The sequence below is a fragment of the Rhincodon typus genome, chromosome 10 (genome assembly GCF_021869965.1).
Source record: "Rhincodon typus isolate 14 chromosome 10, sRhiTyp1.1, whole genome shotgun sequence".
Lineage (NCBI taxonomy): Eukaryota > Metazoa > Chordata > Chondrichthyes > Orectolobiformes > Rhincodontidae > Rhincodon > Rhincodon typus.
This window is the reverse complement of record NC_063341.1, coordinates 64,997,737-65,013,070: the sequence shown is the minus strand read 5'-3', so window position 1 is coordinate 65,013,070 and position 15,334 is coordinate 64,997,737. Positions and strand designations below refer to the sequence as shown.

Below are 15,334 nucleotides of genomic sequence, written 5' to 3'. Positions count from 1 at the left end.
GTGCTCACCCGAACTAAAGACCCACTCTCCGCCATGGACAGGACCAATGTCATCTACAAGATCCCCTGCAGAGACTGCGAGAAACACTACATCGGACAAACAGGAAGGAAACTAACAACAAGAGTACATGACCACCAACCGGCTACAAAAAGACACGACTAATACTCACTCATCTCAATCCACACGGACAAGGAAAACCATGACTTCAACTGGGACAACACCAAGATCCTGGGACAGGCTAGGCAGAGACAAGCACGAGAATTCCTGGAAGCATGGCACTCCACGAAGCATGCTATTAATAAACACATTGAACTCGACCCCATATACATTCCACTACGGAAGAAACCCGGAAGTGAGGCGATCCATCGCAATGGACCCCAGAGTTTAAAAACCAGGTGGGAAAACACACCGACGCTTCATCAGAGGCTGCACTGAGGATGTTACCAAGCACGGTAACGAAAGGTCTGCGGAACAACAAACCAGCTCGGCGAGCCAACCAACCTCAACATTGTAGAATATGCTGGGATATGCCAACGTGGTGAAACTTCAACACAGGGTTACTTACATAAAAGACAGTGGAAGTAACATGAAATACTCAGAGCTAAGCAATCCCATAGGCATAGCCACTGGATCAGATCCAAGCTTCATAGTCTACTACAACCAGTTGTGAACTGACAGCTAATGGCCTGAGAATGTTCCACAAACATTGCCATCTCAGTGAACCATCATCAAGTGACATGGGCCATATTTCTCTTACATCTAATTCATTAAAACACCTTATCTAAACTGCCACTTATTAAACTATTGGTAAATTCCTTAAGGGTGGTCAACTGCCTTTATTCGGTAAATATGGTTCCAAACATTAAAATCAGCTTCTGAAACACCTTTGCTGCATCCAGTGCCTTCAGCCAGTACTTGATATGGCATGGAGTGAATCAAATTGCTTGAAGACTGGCATTATGAAGCTAGGGACCTCAGAAAGGAGGCAGAGGGATCATCTACTCGACACTTCTGGCAAAGGTGGGTGCAAATGCTTCTGCCTTGTTTTTGCAATGATGTGCCTTCAATGAGATGGCAATGTTTGTGGAATATTCTCAGGCCATTCAAATTGCATCTGGAATGCAACATCTTACATTTACCTTGAAAATAAGTAAAAGTTAGACTCTAGACTATCTTCTTAATATTTTGAAAGGGTTTGGTCTGGTCCATAATAGACAGCTCTGCTAATTTTGTCACTAACTTCCAGTTGTTAGTCAGGAGAACTTTCCAGGATCGACTAAGTCAGAAATCACATGACACCAGGTTATAGTCCAACAGGTTTATTTGAAAACATAAGCATTCAGAGTCTTACTCCTCCTTCAGGTTTTAGTGACTCAGAAAGCTTGTGTTTTCAAATAAATCTGCTGGACAATAACCTGGTGTTGTGTGATTTCTGAGCTTGTCCACCCCAGTCCAACACTAGCATCTCCACATCAGGGTCAACAGGGCTGTTTTTGCCATTGTCATTTTCTGTGCCTAGGTTGATGCCAAGAGATCGGTCTGGTTTCACTTCTTTGTTGAGACTTAATAACCATTGATACAATTGAGTGACTTGCTAGGCCATTTCAGACGGCAGTTGAGAGTCAACCACATCGCTTTGGGTCTAGAGTCACTTGTAGGCCAGACCAGGTAAGGATGGCAGATTTCCTTCCCTAAAAAACATTAGTGAAACTCTTTTCTGTTGCAAGGCTCTGTGAGGACTACTGCAGATATGGTATATGGTTTCATATGGTAACTGCAAGCTAAAGCCAATCTTGCTTTTCCTTTGAAAAATTCACACTGAGATTGAGGCCCACCCACATTCCATGCAGTGAGCAATTGAGTTAATATTTCTCTGCCTGTAATGCAGGCCTAATAGACTGTCCTCTGCCATCAGCTCCTTCAATCCTGTGAATGATGATCTTCATTAAAGCAGAATTATAACTTTCTTTTGTCTGTGTCTAAACTGAACTGTCTGTTCCTTTCTTTTAAATGATTAATGGGCTGTAAATGTTCCTTGCTTAGCCAACATTTGTTGTACATCTTTAATTGTCCTGGAGAAGGTGGAAATAAGCTGTCTTCCTTAGTATTAGTACTAAGGGACATCCTTAGTATTGTTAGGAAGCGTATCCCAAATTTTGACCAGTGACGAAGGATGATATAGTTTATGTGTGACTTGAAGGGGAATTTGTAGGTGCTAGTGCATCTGCTGCCCATGTTCTTCCATGAGGTAGAGGTTGCAGGTTTGGAAGATGCTGTTGAAAGAGCCTTGATGTGTTACCGCAGTGTATCTTTCGGATGATTCACGCAGCTGTTTCAATTATGTAGGGAGTGAATGTTGAAGGTGTTGAGCCTTTCAATCAGGTTGCTTCGTTCCACATCTTGTTGAGCTTTCTTAACTGGAGCAGTCTTCATCCAGGCAAATCGACAGCATTCAATCACACTGCTGATTGTGCCTTATTGATGGCGAACAGGCACTGGGGCGACAGGAGCTGAGTTACTCATTGCAGAATTCCTAGGCTCTGTCCTGATCATGGAGTCACAGCATTAATATGCCTAGTCAAGTTCAGTAATGACCACCAGGATGTTGTTAGTAGGAAGAATCAGTGACTGTATGCCATTGAACGTCAAAGAGTGATGGTTAGATTCCGTTGGGTTGGAGATAGCCACTGGCTGGCACGGTGTGCCGTGAATGTTACTTATGACTTCTCAGCACAAGCCTGGATGTTGCCCAGGTTTTGCCAAATATGGGTACAACTGCTTCAGCATCTGAGAAGTCACAAATGGTACTGAGCAATGTGTAATTATCAGCGAACATCCCCATTTCTGACCTTACGATAGAGGAAGGATCATTGACCAAGCAGCTGAAGATGGTTGGGCCTAGAACACTACCTGAGGACCCCCTGAAGTGCTATCCTGAGGTCAGGATTATTGATCTCCAACAACAATAACCATCTTTCTCTGTGCTTGGTGTGATTCCAGCCGACATAGTTTTCCTCCTGATTCCCGTTGGCTCAAGAAAACTCTCAAAGATAAATTAAACAAATGAATCTTTGAACCTCACATTGCAATTCAATGCCAATGTGATAAGCTTCAAATAGAAGTGCAAACTAATTATTTTACTTTGTGTGACTGCTGGATCCTTTCATTTATATCTGCAATGGAAATTTATTATCCTTTTCCAGGAATTGCTGGCTTATAACTTATTTTCCCAAATCAATGATAGACACTCTGACTCTACCAAGAAAGTGGGAATATTAGGTTTAGGAGCAGGATTAGGTCATTCAGTCCTTTGAGCCTGCTTCACCACTCAATAAGATCATGGCTAATCTCGTTGAGGTTTCCAACTCTGAGGTTATTCTTTCTTCATATCTTTACATCTTTCGCACTGATCTTTTAAAGGAAGTGTGGGTTACCTTTTAACTGTAATTCCCAGTTTATATTAATTGCATTCAGTTCAGAGCTATTACCTGTGTCCCAATCAGGATTCTTCATTTATCCTACTTCTAATACTTTAATCTCCTAAAACTAGAAGTTACGTTCTAAAACAGCTGAATTAAGATGCTAGACATTTGAAACAATATTTGTTACGTATTGCTGAGAAGTCTCTCTTAATCTATTTGATCTGGAGATAAAAGACTGGCTCTAAATCATCAAGAATTAAACTTAAAAGTCTGCATTTGTTTTTGTTACAGATTGCTATGCTTAGAGAACGAAATGCACAGTCATTACCAACTATTATGGAAAGTTCTGAGACCCAAAAATCAAGTGACCAGTTGTTACAATTGAGCCAGGATCTAGAAAAGGCTCAAGAATGTATTCTTCATCTTGAGTCAGAAATTAAGAATCAGAGGGAGGTGATAAATGCTGCAGAAGAAAGCCTCATCATTAAGGTAGGACTTTTATTTTGAGACAATTGACTGGAGCAAATTGTCATTCAAGAACAATTTAATATCATATTCAGAATATAAAACATTTCCTCAAAATTCTAGCAGTAAAGACAGAGAAGTCAAGATTTTGATCGCTGATTAAAATTTTGATGGGATTTTGCAGACCTTTAAAAGTGATAGGAGAGGAAAAGGGAAATTGAACACCCTTGTTCAAAAAGAGTGTAAGGATAAGTCCAGTGATTACAGTTTAAATTTGGAAGTGGATCAACTTCTGGAAATACCAATTCTGTCCCAAATTATTAGTCACAAGGTCAAATGTGGATTAATTAATAAGAACAACATGTAATTCTTTAGGGCAAATCATGTTTAACTAACTTACTGGAGTTTTTTGAAGAGGTAACAGAAGGTTGACAAGGGTAATGCAGTTGGAATGGATTTCTAAAAGGTGCGGCAGAACAATTCTGGGGGCAGAGTTATATCTCCAGAAATAAAATGAGCAGGAGCAATATGGATATGCATGTGTGTCAAGAGACAAATATTGATCTATTAAATTTTTTTGGCTGGAGATTCCCAGGATTTGATGTTGCAACCCTTGCAAAGGACAGTTTCAAAGTCTGCAGATGAAACAAAACTTAGAGGCATTATAAACTGTGAGAAGAATTATGTAGAACTTCCAAAGGACATTGACAAGTTGGTGGAACGGGTGGATAGGTGGCTCGGTGGTTAGCACTGCTGCCTCACAGCACCAGGGACATGGGTTCAATTCCAGCCTTGGGTGATAATCTGTGTGGATCTTGCATATTCTGTCTATGTCTGCGTGATGTTCCAGTTTTCTCCCAAAAGTCCAAAGATGGTTAGGTGAATTGACTGTGCATTGTCTGTTAGAGGCTGGTCCAATTGAAGCATTCAGGAGAGCATTAAATGACTATTTGAATACAAGCTACATGTAGGATTATGAAAAAAAGGCGGGAGAATGGTCCCATGTCAAAATGGTCATGCAGCCAGCTGGTGCAGACAAGATGGGCTGAATGACTTCTTTCTGCACCATTTGCAATTCTGAGATTTTTTTTGCTAAACTTCTAACGTGAACTGTTGTCGTACAAACCGAATGATGATTGGTATTACACGGTGATGTAGTTTTATTTTCCATGTTTAAATATAGGAATCTGAAGTAGCAAGACTACAAGTCAAAATTTCTGGATTTGAAAGAGCAATGGGTAAACAGCAGCTGCATTCTCCCACATTAGAGACTCAGAATGAATCCAATAATAGAAAAGACTACACATCACAACTGAAGAGCTTTTACCCTTTGACCAGAAACATGAACAGACCTTTCAGTGCTCATGATACGTATGGCACAGATATTGGTTCAGCATTACAGTCCCTGAATTACTCTAACAGGATTCGTGAAAAACTTGAGCAGTCTTTTATTGAGCAGAATATCAGCTTAGATGATACAATGGATGTTTCTTGCGCAGGGAAGTCAGAGAGCACAACTTTATTCAATCAGTCTGCCAATGCAGAAGCTGAAGAAGATTTAGAGGTCACTAATCTGACTAGTAATAGCAACATGGACACTCTAAGTGGAATGTTGAATCATCTAATTGCCATGGAACAAAGTAGTGCTAAACTGTGCTCTCCAATTAACAAGTCACCAGGCTTGTCTAGTGAACAGATTAAATCAAAAACGGAGGAATGTTCAACAGAAAAGCACAGAATTCCAGATCAGGTGGGTGTCGTGTTTGTTAAGTAGCCAATTTGTTTGTTCATTCATTTTATTTAATTATTTAATTTATTTTATTCTAGACCGTTGCAACTTGTAAGAATCTATGGTTTTTTATTCATTTATGGTATGTGAGCATCTCTAGCTAGACCAGCATTTATTGCTCACCCCTAATGCCCAGAGAGTAGTTAAGAGTCAGCTACATTGCTGTGGATCTAGAGTCACAGCCAGACCCGGGTAATGACAGCAGATTTCCTTCCTTGAGAGACATTAATGAACTAGATGAGTTTTAAAACAATTGACAGTGGTTACATGGTCACCATTAGGCTAGCTTTCTAATTCCAGATTTTTATTTAATTTAAATGTCACCAGTTGCCATGGTGGGCTTAAAACCCATGTCCTTAGAATATTTTATTGGAATTTTATTACATAATTAATTTTGTCAACCTGTGTGATTGTTTTCCAACATATTGTCTATGTAATTGCTGTTTCTACTGAATATCTGTAACATTTACAGCAATTTCACTTTTCCTGAACCATTGCAGTTAATTAGCGCACACAGGCTTCTATTCAATTTGTTCCATTTTATCTGTGGAAAAGACATCCAATGAGTTCCACCTCCTGTTCAACCTAATCCTATAATTTTCTACTTTTTAAGTGTTTATCCAATTCCTTTTTGAAAGCTACTGTTTAATTTACTTACATTTCCACTTTAGGTAGTGCAAGTCCAGATCATAATTTGCTATGTGCGAAAATAAAAGGAATCTAATTTCCAGCCTGGATGTTTTTCCACTTATCCTCATTTTTTTCTGGTTACTAATTCTTCTACCAGTTGAAACAGACTAGCTGGGGAAGAAACCATCAAAACCATTTAAAATTTTGAATTTGTCTGTTAAGTCTTCCCTTAATATTCTCAGATCTGAGGTGAACAATTCCATTTCCTCTAGTCTTTCCACTAGTTCCTCGTTCCTGGCACCATTCTAGCAATGTTCCTTTGTGTTTTCTATAAGGCCTAGACCTCTTTCTTAAAGTGTGGTGCCTAGAATTGGACACAATACTGCAGCTGAAGCCTAATAGTGAGTTTTAAATTTTTGCATAATTAGGGAACATAAGAACAAGAGTAGACCATTTAGATCCTCAATCCTGTTCCATCACCATTCAATAAGATCACAGGTTGGAATTTTACTGCATATATACACCTTTGCTCCATCTCTTAATAACTTTAATAAGTTTACATGAATCTCTGATTTAAAATGAACAATTATGTAACATTAGTTACCATTTATGGAAATTTGCCACCCTTTATGTTTAGAAGCGCTTCCTAGTTTCAATCCTGAAAAGTCTCTCTCAAACATTCAGACAATTCCCTTTAGTCCTAGACAGTCCAAATATTGTTAATGTCTCCTGTTTTTAACCTACCTGTTCCTCCTAAAGTAAACTTGTCAAGTAAATCACCCATTAACGCTGTACATTCCAGAAAATACGATCCTAGTTTGTGTAATCTCTCCTCATAATTTAAATAATTGATGCCTTCCTTTCTTATTATTCCATTCCTCTAGATATATAACCAGACAGCCCATTAGATTTTTTTTAAAACAGTCCTGCATTTGTAACTAAATAGCTGAAGTCCCTCGGTCTTTCTGTTTTTGCACTACCTTTAAAGTTGCCCCATTTAAATTGTGGAAGACGATGTGTTTCATTTGAAAATGTGTCACTTCACACTTTTGCATTAACCTTCTACTATGGCTGCCATTTCGTTAATCTTTCTATGCCCTCATGCTTGATTTCAATTGTTTAATAAGTTGCTATGAATCTTTTGATTTAAAATGAACAATTATGTAGCATCTTTTTCATCTTTATGTTATCTTTGAAATTGTGTCACCTTTATACATGTCAAGATCATTAATATTATAAAGAGCCGTGGTTTCAATAATGATCATGGGGGACATGGGTAAATAAATGTTTCCAGTCTGATGAACTGTTCAACACTATTTCGTTTTCTGTTTCTTAGCTCATTCTTTTTCTAAGATACCACTTGTCAATCAATCTCAAGGATTTCAGTCTTACTAATAAGCCTATCTTATGCTACCTCATTAAACATCTTCATCAATCCACTCAATTGTTTAATTATAAAATCTCAATGTTTTTTCAGGGTTAATTTTAACAAATTCATGTTGGTTGTCATTTATTAACTCTTGTTCTTCCATGTGATAATTTTGTCATGGATTGTATGTTCTCTGGAAGTTTTCCTACTGCTGACAGACTTGTAGTCAGTTGCTCAAATATATTTTATAAATATTAAGTTATTCTTGCTACTTATCCATGGATATCATTTCTACTCATCATACTAATAGTAGTAGAACTTAGTGAATTGAAAGAAGTCTCTTCTGAATTATCCTCTACAGTATCTCATCAAGTACATTGTTGTGAGCCATTCCACATTTTTGCCAAGCTTGCTGTAGCAGACCATTGGCAACTTCACTTAGTTATATCATTTCAACTAGTTTAAGGTCATTGTAATTAGCAGAGGGGTCATTGTACCAACTAGTGCTTATTGTATTTGGACAAATCTTAATTGGTAATAAATTTTTCTTCTGAGTCACAAGGTACTGGGTTTCATGTTACATTCCAGGATGTGTGCTCAAAAACCAAGGCTGATCATCCAGTGCAGTACTAAGAGAGTGCTGTATTATCAGGGATGCCACTTTTCAGTGAGACATCTCCCCTCTCAAGTGGGCATAAAAGTTTCCATGGTACTGTTTAAAGAAGAATAGATAAGTTATCCCTGGTGTTCTGGTCATTATTTATCCCTAAGCCAACATTACAAAAATAGATATCTGACCATTGCCATATTACTGTTTGTAGAAGCTTGCTGTATGCACATTGACTGGCATGTTTCCTGCATTACAGCCATGATAACACTTTGAAAGCACTTTTATTCGCACTTGAAAAGAAGCCCTTGTATTTTATAACATTTGGCATGACCACTAGATGTCTCAAAGCACTTTATAGGCAATGAACAATTTCTGAACTGTATTTGATATTGTAATACATAGCACTATATGAATGCATGTCTTTTTTTCTCTCAGCAAATTCTGTATTGTATTTGTTGATTCACAGCATATTTGCATGTTCCACAGTAGTTGCAAGAATGTAATCCTGCCGAGTTGTGCAGGATTCAGGATGTTTTTTTGGCTGGCTCTCGTCACCCACAGGCTGTATTGAGTTGTGTGTGGATTGAGAGTGGATTCTGAGAGTCCCATCTGTGACTGGTGCCATTTGACATATGTTGTCAATTTGCATATAGAGTCATAGAGCTGTACAGCATGGAAACAGACCATAAATCCTAATTTAATTTAGTCCCATTTGTCAGCATTTAGCCCACATTCCTCCAGACCCTCCTATTCATGTTTTTGTTTTTGTTTGTGGGATGTGGGCGTTGCAGGCTGGCCAGCATTTATTGCCTGTACCTTGTGCCTTTGAGAAGGTGGTGGTGAGCTGCCATCTTGAACCATTGCAGTCTACCTTTTGTGGGTTGACCCACAATGCCATTAGGGAGGGTATTCCAGGATTTTGACCAGTTACAGTGAAGGAATGGCAATATATTTCCAAGTCAGGATGGTGAGTCGCTTGGAGGGGGAACTTGAAGGTGGTGGTGTTCCCATGTATCTGCCGCGCTTGTCCTTCTCGATGAAAATGGTCGTGGTTTTAGAAGGTGCTGTCCTGAGGTTCGTCTTTGAGTTTCTGCAGTGCATCTTGTAGATAGTACACACTGCTGCTTTGGAGCATTGATGGTGGAGGGAATGGATGCTTGTGGATGTAGTGCTAACCAAGCGGACTGCTTTATCTTGGATGGTGTCAAGCTTCTTGAGTGTTGTTGGGGCTGCATTCATCCAAGCAATTGTACCAGCCACCACCACTTCCTCTGGCAACTCAATCCATGCATGCACCACCATGTGCATGAAAAAGTTGCCCCCTAGGTCCCTTTTAAATCTTTCCCCTCTCACCTTAAGTCTATGCCTAGTTTTAGACTTCCCTAACCTAGGGAAAGACCTTGGCTATTCACCCCATCCATGCTTCTCATGGATTTATAATCCTCAATAAGGTCACCCCTCAGCCTCAGCCGCTCCAGGGAAAAATGCCCCAGGCTATTCACCCTCTCCCTATAGTTCAAACCCTCCAATTCTGGCAACATCCTTGTAAATCTTTTCTGAACCTCTTCAAGTTTCACAACATCCTTACTTTAGTAGGGAGACCAGCATTGAAAGCAGTATTACAGATGTGGCCTAACCAATGTTCTGTACAGCTGCAACATGATCTCCCAATTCCTATACTCAATGCACTGACCTATAAAGGCAAGCATACCGAATGCCTTCTTCACTGTCCTGTCTACCTGCAGCTCTATTTTAAAGGAACTATGAACCTGCACTCCAAGGTCTCTTTGTTCAGCCACACTCCCCAGGACCTTGTCATTGAGTGTATAAGTCCCTGATTTGCCTTTCCAAAATGCAGCACCTCAAATTTATCTAAATTAAACTCCATCTGCTAATCCTCAGCCCATTGGCCCATCTGATCAACATCCTGTTGTACTCTGAAGTAACCTTCTTGGCTGTCCACTACACCATCAATTTTGGTGTCATCTGCAAACGTACTCGAAATAACATCTATGTTCACATCCGAATCATTTATATAAATGTCGAAAAGCAGTGGACCCAGCACCAATCCTTGTGTCACACAGCTGGTCACAGGCCTTCATTCTGACATCAGTGGTGGGCAAGTTATTGGAGGGACTCCTGAAGGACTGGATTTCCATGTATTTGGAAAGGCAAGGACTGATTAGGAATTGGTCTCCAGTCTGCAAAGCAACCTCCACCACCACCCTCTGTCTCCTACCTTTGAGCCAGTTCTGTATCCAAATGGTTAGTTCTCCCTGTCTTCCATGTGATCTAACTTGGTAACCAGTCTACCATGCAGAACTTTGTCAAACACCTTACTGAAGTCCATATAGATCACGTCCGCCACTCAGCCTTCCTTAATCTTCTTTGTTACTTCTTCAAAAAACTCAATTAAGTCAGTGAAACATGATTTCCCACACACAAAACCGTGTTGACTATCCCTTATCAGTCTTTGCCTTTCTAAATATATGTAAATCTTGTCCCTCACAATCCCCTCCAACAACTTGCTCACTACTGATGTCAGGCATACTGGTGTATAGTTCCCTGGCTTTTCTTTACCACCTTTCTTAAACAGTGGCACCGTGTTAGCCAACCTCCAGGCTTCCTGCACCTCATCTATGGCTACTGATTAAAAAATATCTCGACAAGGGGCCCAGCAATTGCTTCCCACAGAGCTCTAGGATACACCTGATCAGGTCCTGGGGATTTATCCACCTTTATGCGTTTTAAGACATCCAGACCACCACCTCTGTAATATGGACGTTTTTCAAGATGTTGCTGTTTATTTTCCCAAGTTCTCTAGCTTCCATATCCTTCTCCACTATGTTTTAGATGGCTGATCAAATAACCTTGGTGTTTTGTGAGATATCTGCAATAATGATGATGCCTTCCCTTTTATGTTATACCTCATAAGTATAGATTCTAAGGTAACATCTTTCTTTAAATTGCTGAAAAGTTTCTGTTTTCTGAGGTTGGTGGCTGAGATGGCTGCCTGCACATTGAAACTGTTGCCAAAATATGAGTTTTATTGCAGGCTCTCAGATGTTTTATATTAGGTTTTAGTACTGTACTCATATTTTATAAATTCATATTTGAAAATGGTTCCTCATTTTGCTCTAATTGAACAACTCTGGTTTATGTTTCAGATCTATATTAATGTGTTACTGACATAGTGATAAATTCAAAACTGCACAGTGACTATAGATGAGACGTGATGGACGTTTGCTGGAATAAGAAATCCATATCAAAGTGTATTTTTGTAATGACCTCTAAGAGATTCTGGGTGAATACTTAACATAGTATTTTCCCGTTACAGATTGACTTGCCATTTTAAGGAGTTTGTGGTTTTCTTATTGAGATACCTAGGTTGTTTAAATTATCTTTTATAAATTTGTTGTCCAACTGTAGCAGTATCCTTACTGCTATCTATATTGCTGTATCTGCTAGAAATTATTTTTCACTTTCGTTTGCAGTAGTTAACTAATTTCTGTTTTCTAACAGGTTGGTGCCCACTGTAAACTTGCAGATGTTGATTTAAATGTGCAAAGTCGTGCATCTGTACCATTGAAATAATCCCAGAAATGCCATTTGCTTCATCTTCAGTAGTGGTAGGTAGTAATAGTGTTTCTTCAGCTTGTACTTTTGAAATTGTTTATATGCCAGATTTTTGTTAGACTAATGCATACTTGTTGAGACATTTGCCAGCGTTTACCAGCAGTTGAGAAGCAAGGCAGGAGGGCAACTGAAGTTATCTGGAGAGAGGCCCAACAACAACTCCCCATCAGGAGATATTTTGGAAGTCAGGAAAGGCTCAGACACCTGCCAATAGTCAGCATGGGTCCAATTAATGGTATTGACTGGCCTATTAATGGTCATTTTGCATGCCCCTGCTACATTTTACAAGCACCTGAGCACCTGCAATAGGGTTACGGTTAGATCTCCTCTGCATGGAGACATGGGGGTAGTACTTCAAAGTGGTATCATAGCAGCTTCCAAGGAGGAGATGGGGAATGCTGGGAATTGCTTGATAGGCCACAAGATAGCAATGGATGTCAGCATGGCATCAGCACTCCCTCCAGGGGGTTACCTCTTCAATTTCTGGGACCTGCCTGCAGTTTCTTCCTCATCCTTTGAGATCATGCCACTGGGGAGGCCTTTCCTTCCCCTTGCAGCCTCAGCAGCATCCGCATCCATCGGTAGTGTTACCAAGCTGCCAGCCTCTGATTGCGCCAGCAATTTGGAGAGGCAGGGCACTGCCATCAATGTGAAGTTGCACCTTATTAATTGATCTAAAAATCTGCCTTCCTTTCTCAGTTTATCCGTAGGACCTGCATGTGATCTCAACATCAGGACCCATGGTTAAACATTAAAATTCCATCTGTTTAGTTTAGTTCCATAGCCATACAGCCCCCTATTCCTAGTCTTTGGCCGGGTTTTTTACAAGTTACCAACAGGTGTACACTCGCATCTAAGTAAGGAATGATCAGTGATTCTAAGACCAGCTGTTTAAAGATAGCTTTAAAAAAATCATACTTCTTTTTTCCAATTGACTTCATACTAGTAAATTAAAAGAAGCAAAACAATGATCAGACAGAAACAAAAACAAATAGCTGTAAAAACTCGAGAAAACAGAGTTAGCATTTCAGGTCCAGTGACCTTCTTCAGATCTGATTTTAGCTAGGAAATATTGGTATATATGCTGAAGATGGTCAGGAGGAGGAGAGAGAAATAAATGAAATGATGGAGGACAGAGAGAAAGAGAACAGCAATTGGACAGACAAAGGTCAGCCTGGGAGCATCAATAGCTGCTTATGGGGACTATTAGTGGCTGACAAGGGGTTGTTTGTGGTAGCAGCCCTTGAGATGACAAGGCCTGGTGTGTGCAGGTTCGGATAAGGACATGGGAGAAAGTGCTCAGGTCCTAAAATTATTGAACTCAGTATAGAATCCAAAGGCTGGAGGTTCCCCAAGCAGAAAATGAGATGCTGTTCTTCCAGCTTGCACTGACTACTGCAGCAAACCTGAGAGAGAGATGTTGGCCAGAGACCAACATCTGAAATGGCAGTGAATGGTGTGTTGAAGTGGCAGGCAACAGAAAGCTCAGGGTCATTTTTGCAGACAGAACATTGGGTGACCGCTTTGCAGAACACCTGTCTGCGTTTTGGCTCCCCACTGCAGAGCAATCATATGTGAGCAGCAAATACAGTAGACTAGATTGAGTTAAGTACAAATAAATTGCTGCTTCACCCTGGAAGCTGTATATGGGGCTTTGGATAGTGAGGAGGAAGTAAACAGGCAGGTGTTGCACCTTCTGTGATTGCATTGGAAGGTACCTGAGGGTATGGGAAGGTGTTAGGAATTGAGGTGAAGTGGACCAAGGTGTCCTGGAGGGGATGATCCCTGCAGAGGGTTGACAAGAAAGGGAAGGGGAATATACGTCTGGTGGTGCCATCCTGCTGGAGTTGGTAGAAATGGTGGCCAATGATCCTTTGGATGTGGGTGCAGGTGGGGTTGTAAGTGAGGTGCAATGAACTCCTATTGGTGTTGTGGGAGGGAAGAGAATGGGTGAGGACCAAAATGAAGGAGATGGGTCAGAATAACTGATCCCTAGTTTTGGAGAATTGTCGGTTTTGGAAAAGGTAGACATTTCAGAGGTCTTAGGGTCTTAATTTTATTCTCTTGTGCCCTCACCTCAATAGATTTTGGGTGCGACATGATATTGAACTTTTGTTCCATTGCCTCCACTTCCATGCCTGTTTCTTTGGAAAGAGTCTTCTCCCCGTCCCACATATGCTTTCACCTTCCTCCAGCACTCTTACTCCACCTGGACCCCCTCCCCCGTCCTTTTACCTGCATTCAACCTATTCACCGAGGATTGTCGATATGACGTTGATCGCCTCAATTTCTCTGCTCCTCACTTACCCGTTCAAACCTATCTCTCTCTGAGCTGACTGCACTCCATGCTCTTAGATCCAAGCCTGACTTTATCATCAAGCCTGTCAACAAGCGTGTTGCTGTTGTTGTCTGATGTACTGACCTCCACATTGTGGAGGCTGAGTGCCAGCTCTTGGACATCTCCTCCTATCTCCCCTAGACCATTAACCCCATGATTGTACACCAGGCTATTATGTCCACAATGGCACTTATCTCATTTCATTGGTCATTCAGCCCCATCCCCATTGCCTTCAAGCTCTTAGTTCCCCAACACCACACAGCCTGCTTCTACCTCCTTCCCAAATTCCACAAACAGGACTGCCTGGGCAGATCCATTATTTCTGCCTACACCTGCCCCACAGAACTCATCTCTTCCTATATCGAATCAATTTTTTTCTCCCTTGATCAGTCCCATCCCACTGGCATCTGTGATTCTTCTGACACTTTAAGTCAGTTTCAGAATTTCTAGTTGGCGGGCTCCAGCCGCCTTCTGTTTTCACCATGGATATGTAATCGCTTTACACTTCCATTCCTCATCAGGATGGTCTCAGCTCTCTGTTTCTTCCTGGAAAGAAGGCCTGAACTGTCCCCATCTTCCACCACTCTCCTCCGCCTGGTTGAGCTTGTTCTCATGATGAACAATTTCTCTTTTAATTTACCTCACTTTGTTCAGATCAAAGTTGTGACCATGGGTACCTGCATGTACCCAGTTACACCTGACTATTCGTGGAGTACGAGGAACATTCCTTGTTTCAGTTCTACTTGGGGCCTGCACCCATAACTCTTTATCTAATACATCGATGACTTCATCGATGCTGCTCCCCCCTCATCTGAAATCGGAGAAGTTTATCAATTTCGCTTCCAATTTCCATCCTGCCCTCACCTTCACCTGGTCTATCTCTGACTCCTCCCTTTCCTTCCTCAACATCTCTGTGTCCATTTCCGGGGATGGGCTGGCCACCAATATCCACAACAAACTCCGCAACTCCTACAGTTACCTGAACTATGCAAACTCACACCCTGCTTCCCGTAACTCTTATTCTGTTCTCCCAGTTTCTCTGTCACATCGGATCGGATGATGGCCCCTTCTACAG

At 40.8% G+C, this 15,334-nt stretch overlaps 1 protein-coding gene across 2 annotated transcripts in view; it reads left to right on the top strand.

The window, feature by feature from the left end:
• ccdc18 (coiled-coil domain containing 18) overlaps positions 1-15,334 on the top strand; it is a 250,198-nt gene that overhangs the window by 232,937 nt on the left and 1,927 nt on the right. For both annotated transcript variants that reach the window (XM_048601698.1, XM_048601699.1), the window contains 3 exons: positions 3,714-3,911; positions 5,071-5,637; positions 11,808-11,914. In XM_048601698.1, coding sequence (XP_048457655.1) covers positions 3,714-3,911; positions 5,071-5,637; positions 11,808-11,879 — 837 coding nt within the window. In that variant the 3' untranslated portion in view covers positions 11,880-11,914. The remainder of the gene's footprint in view (positions 1-3,713; positions 3,912-5,070; positions 5,638-11,807; positions 11,915-15,334) is intronic.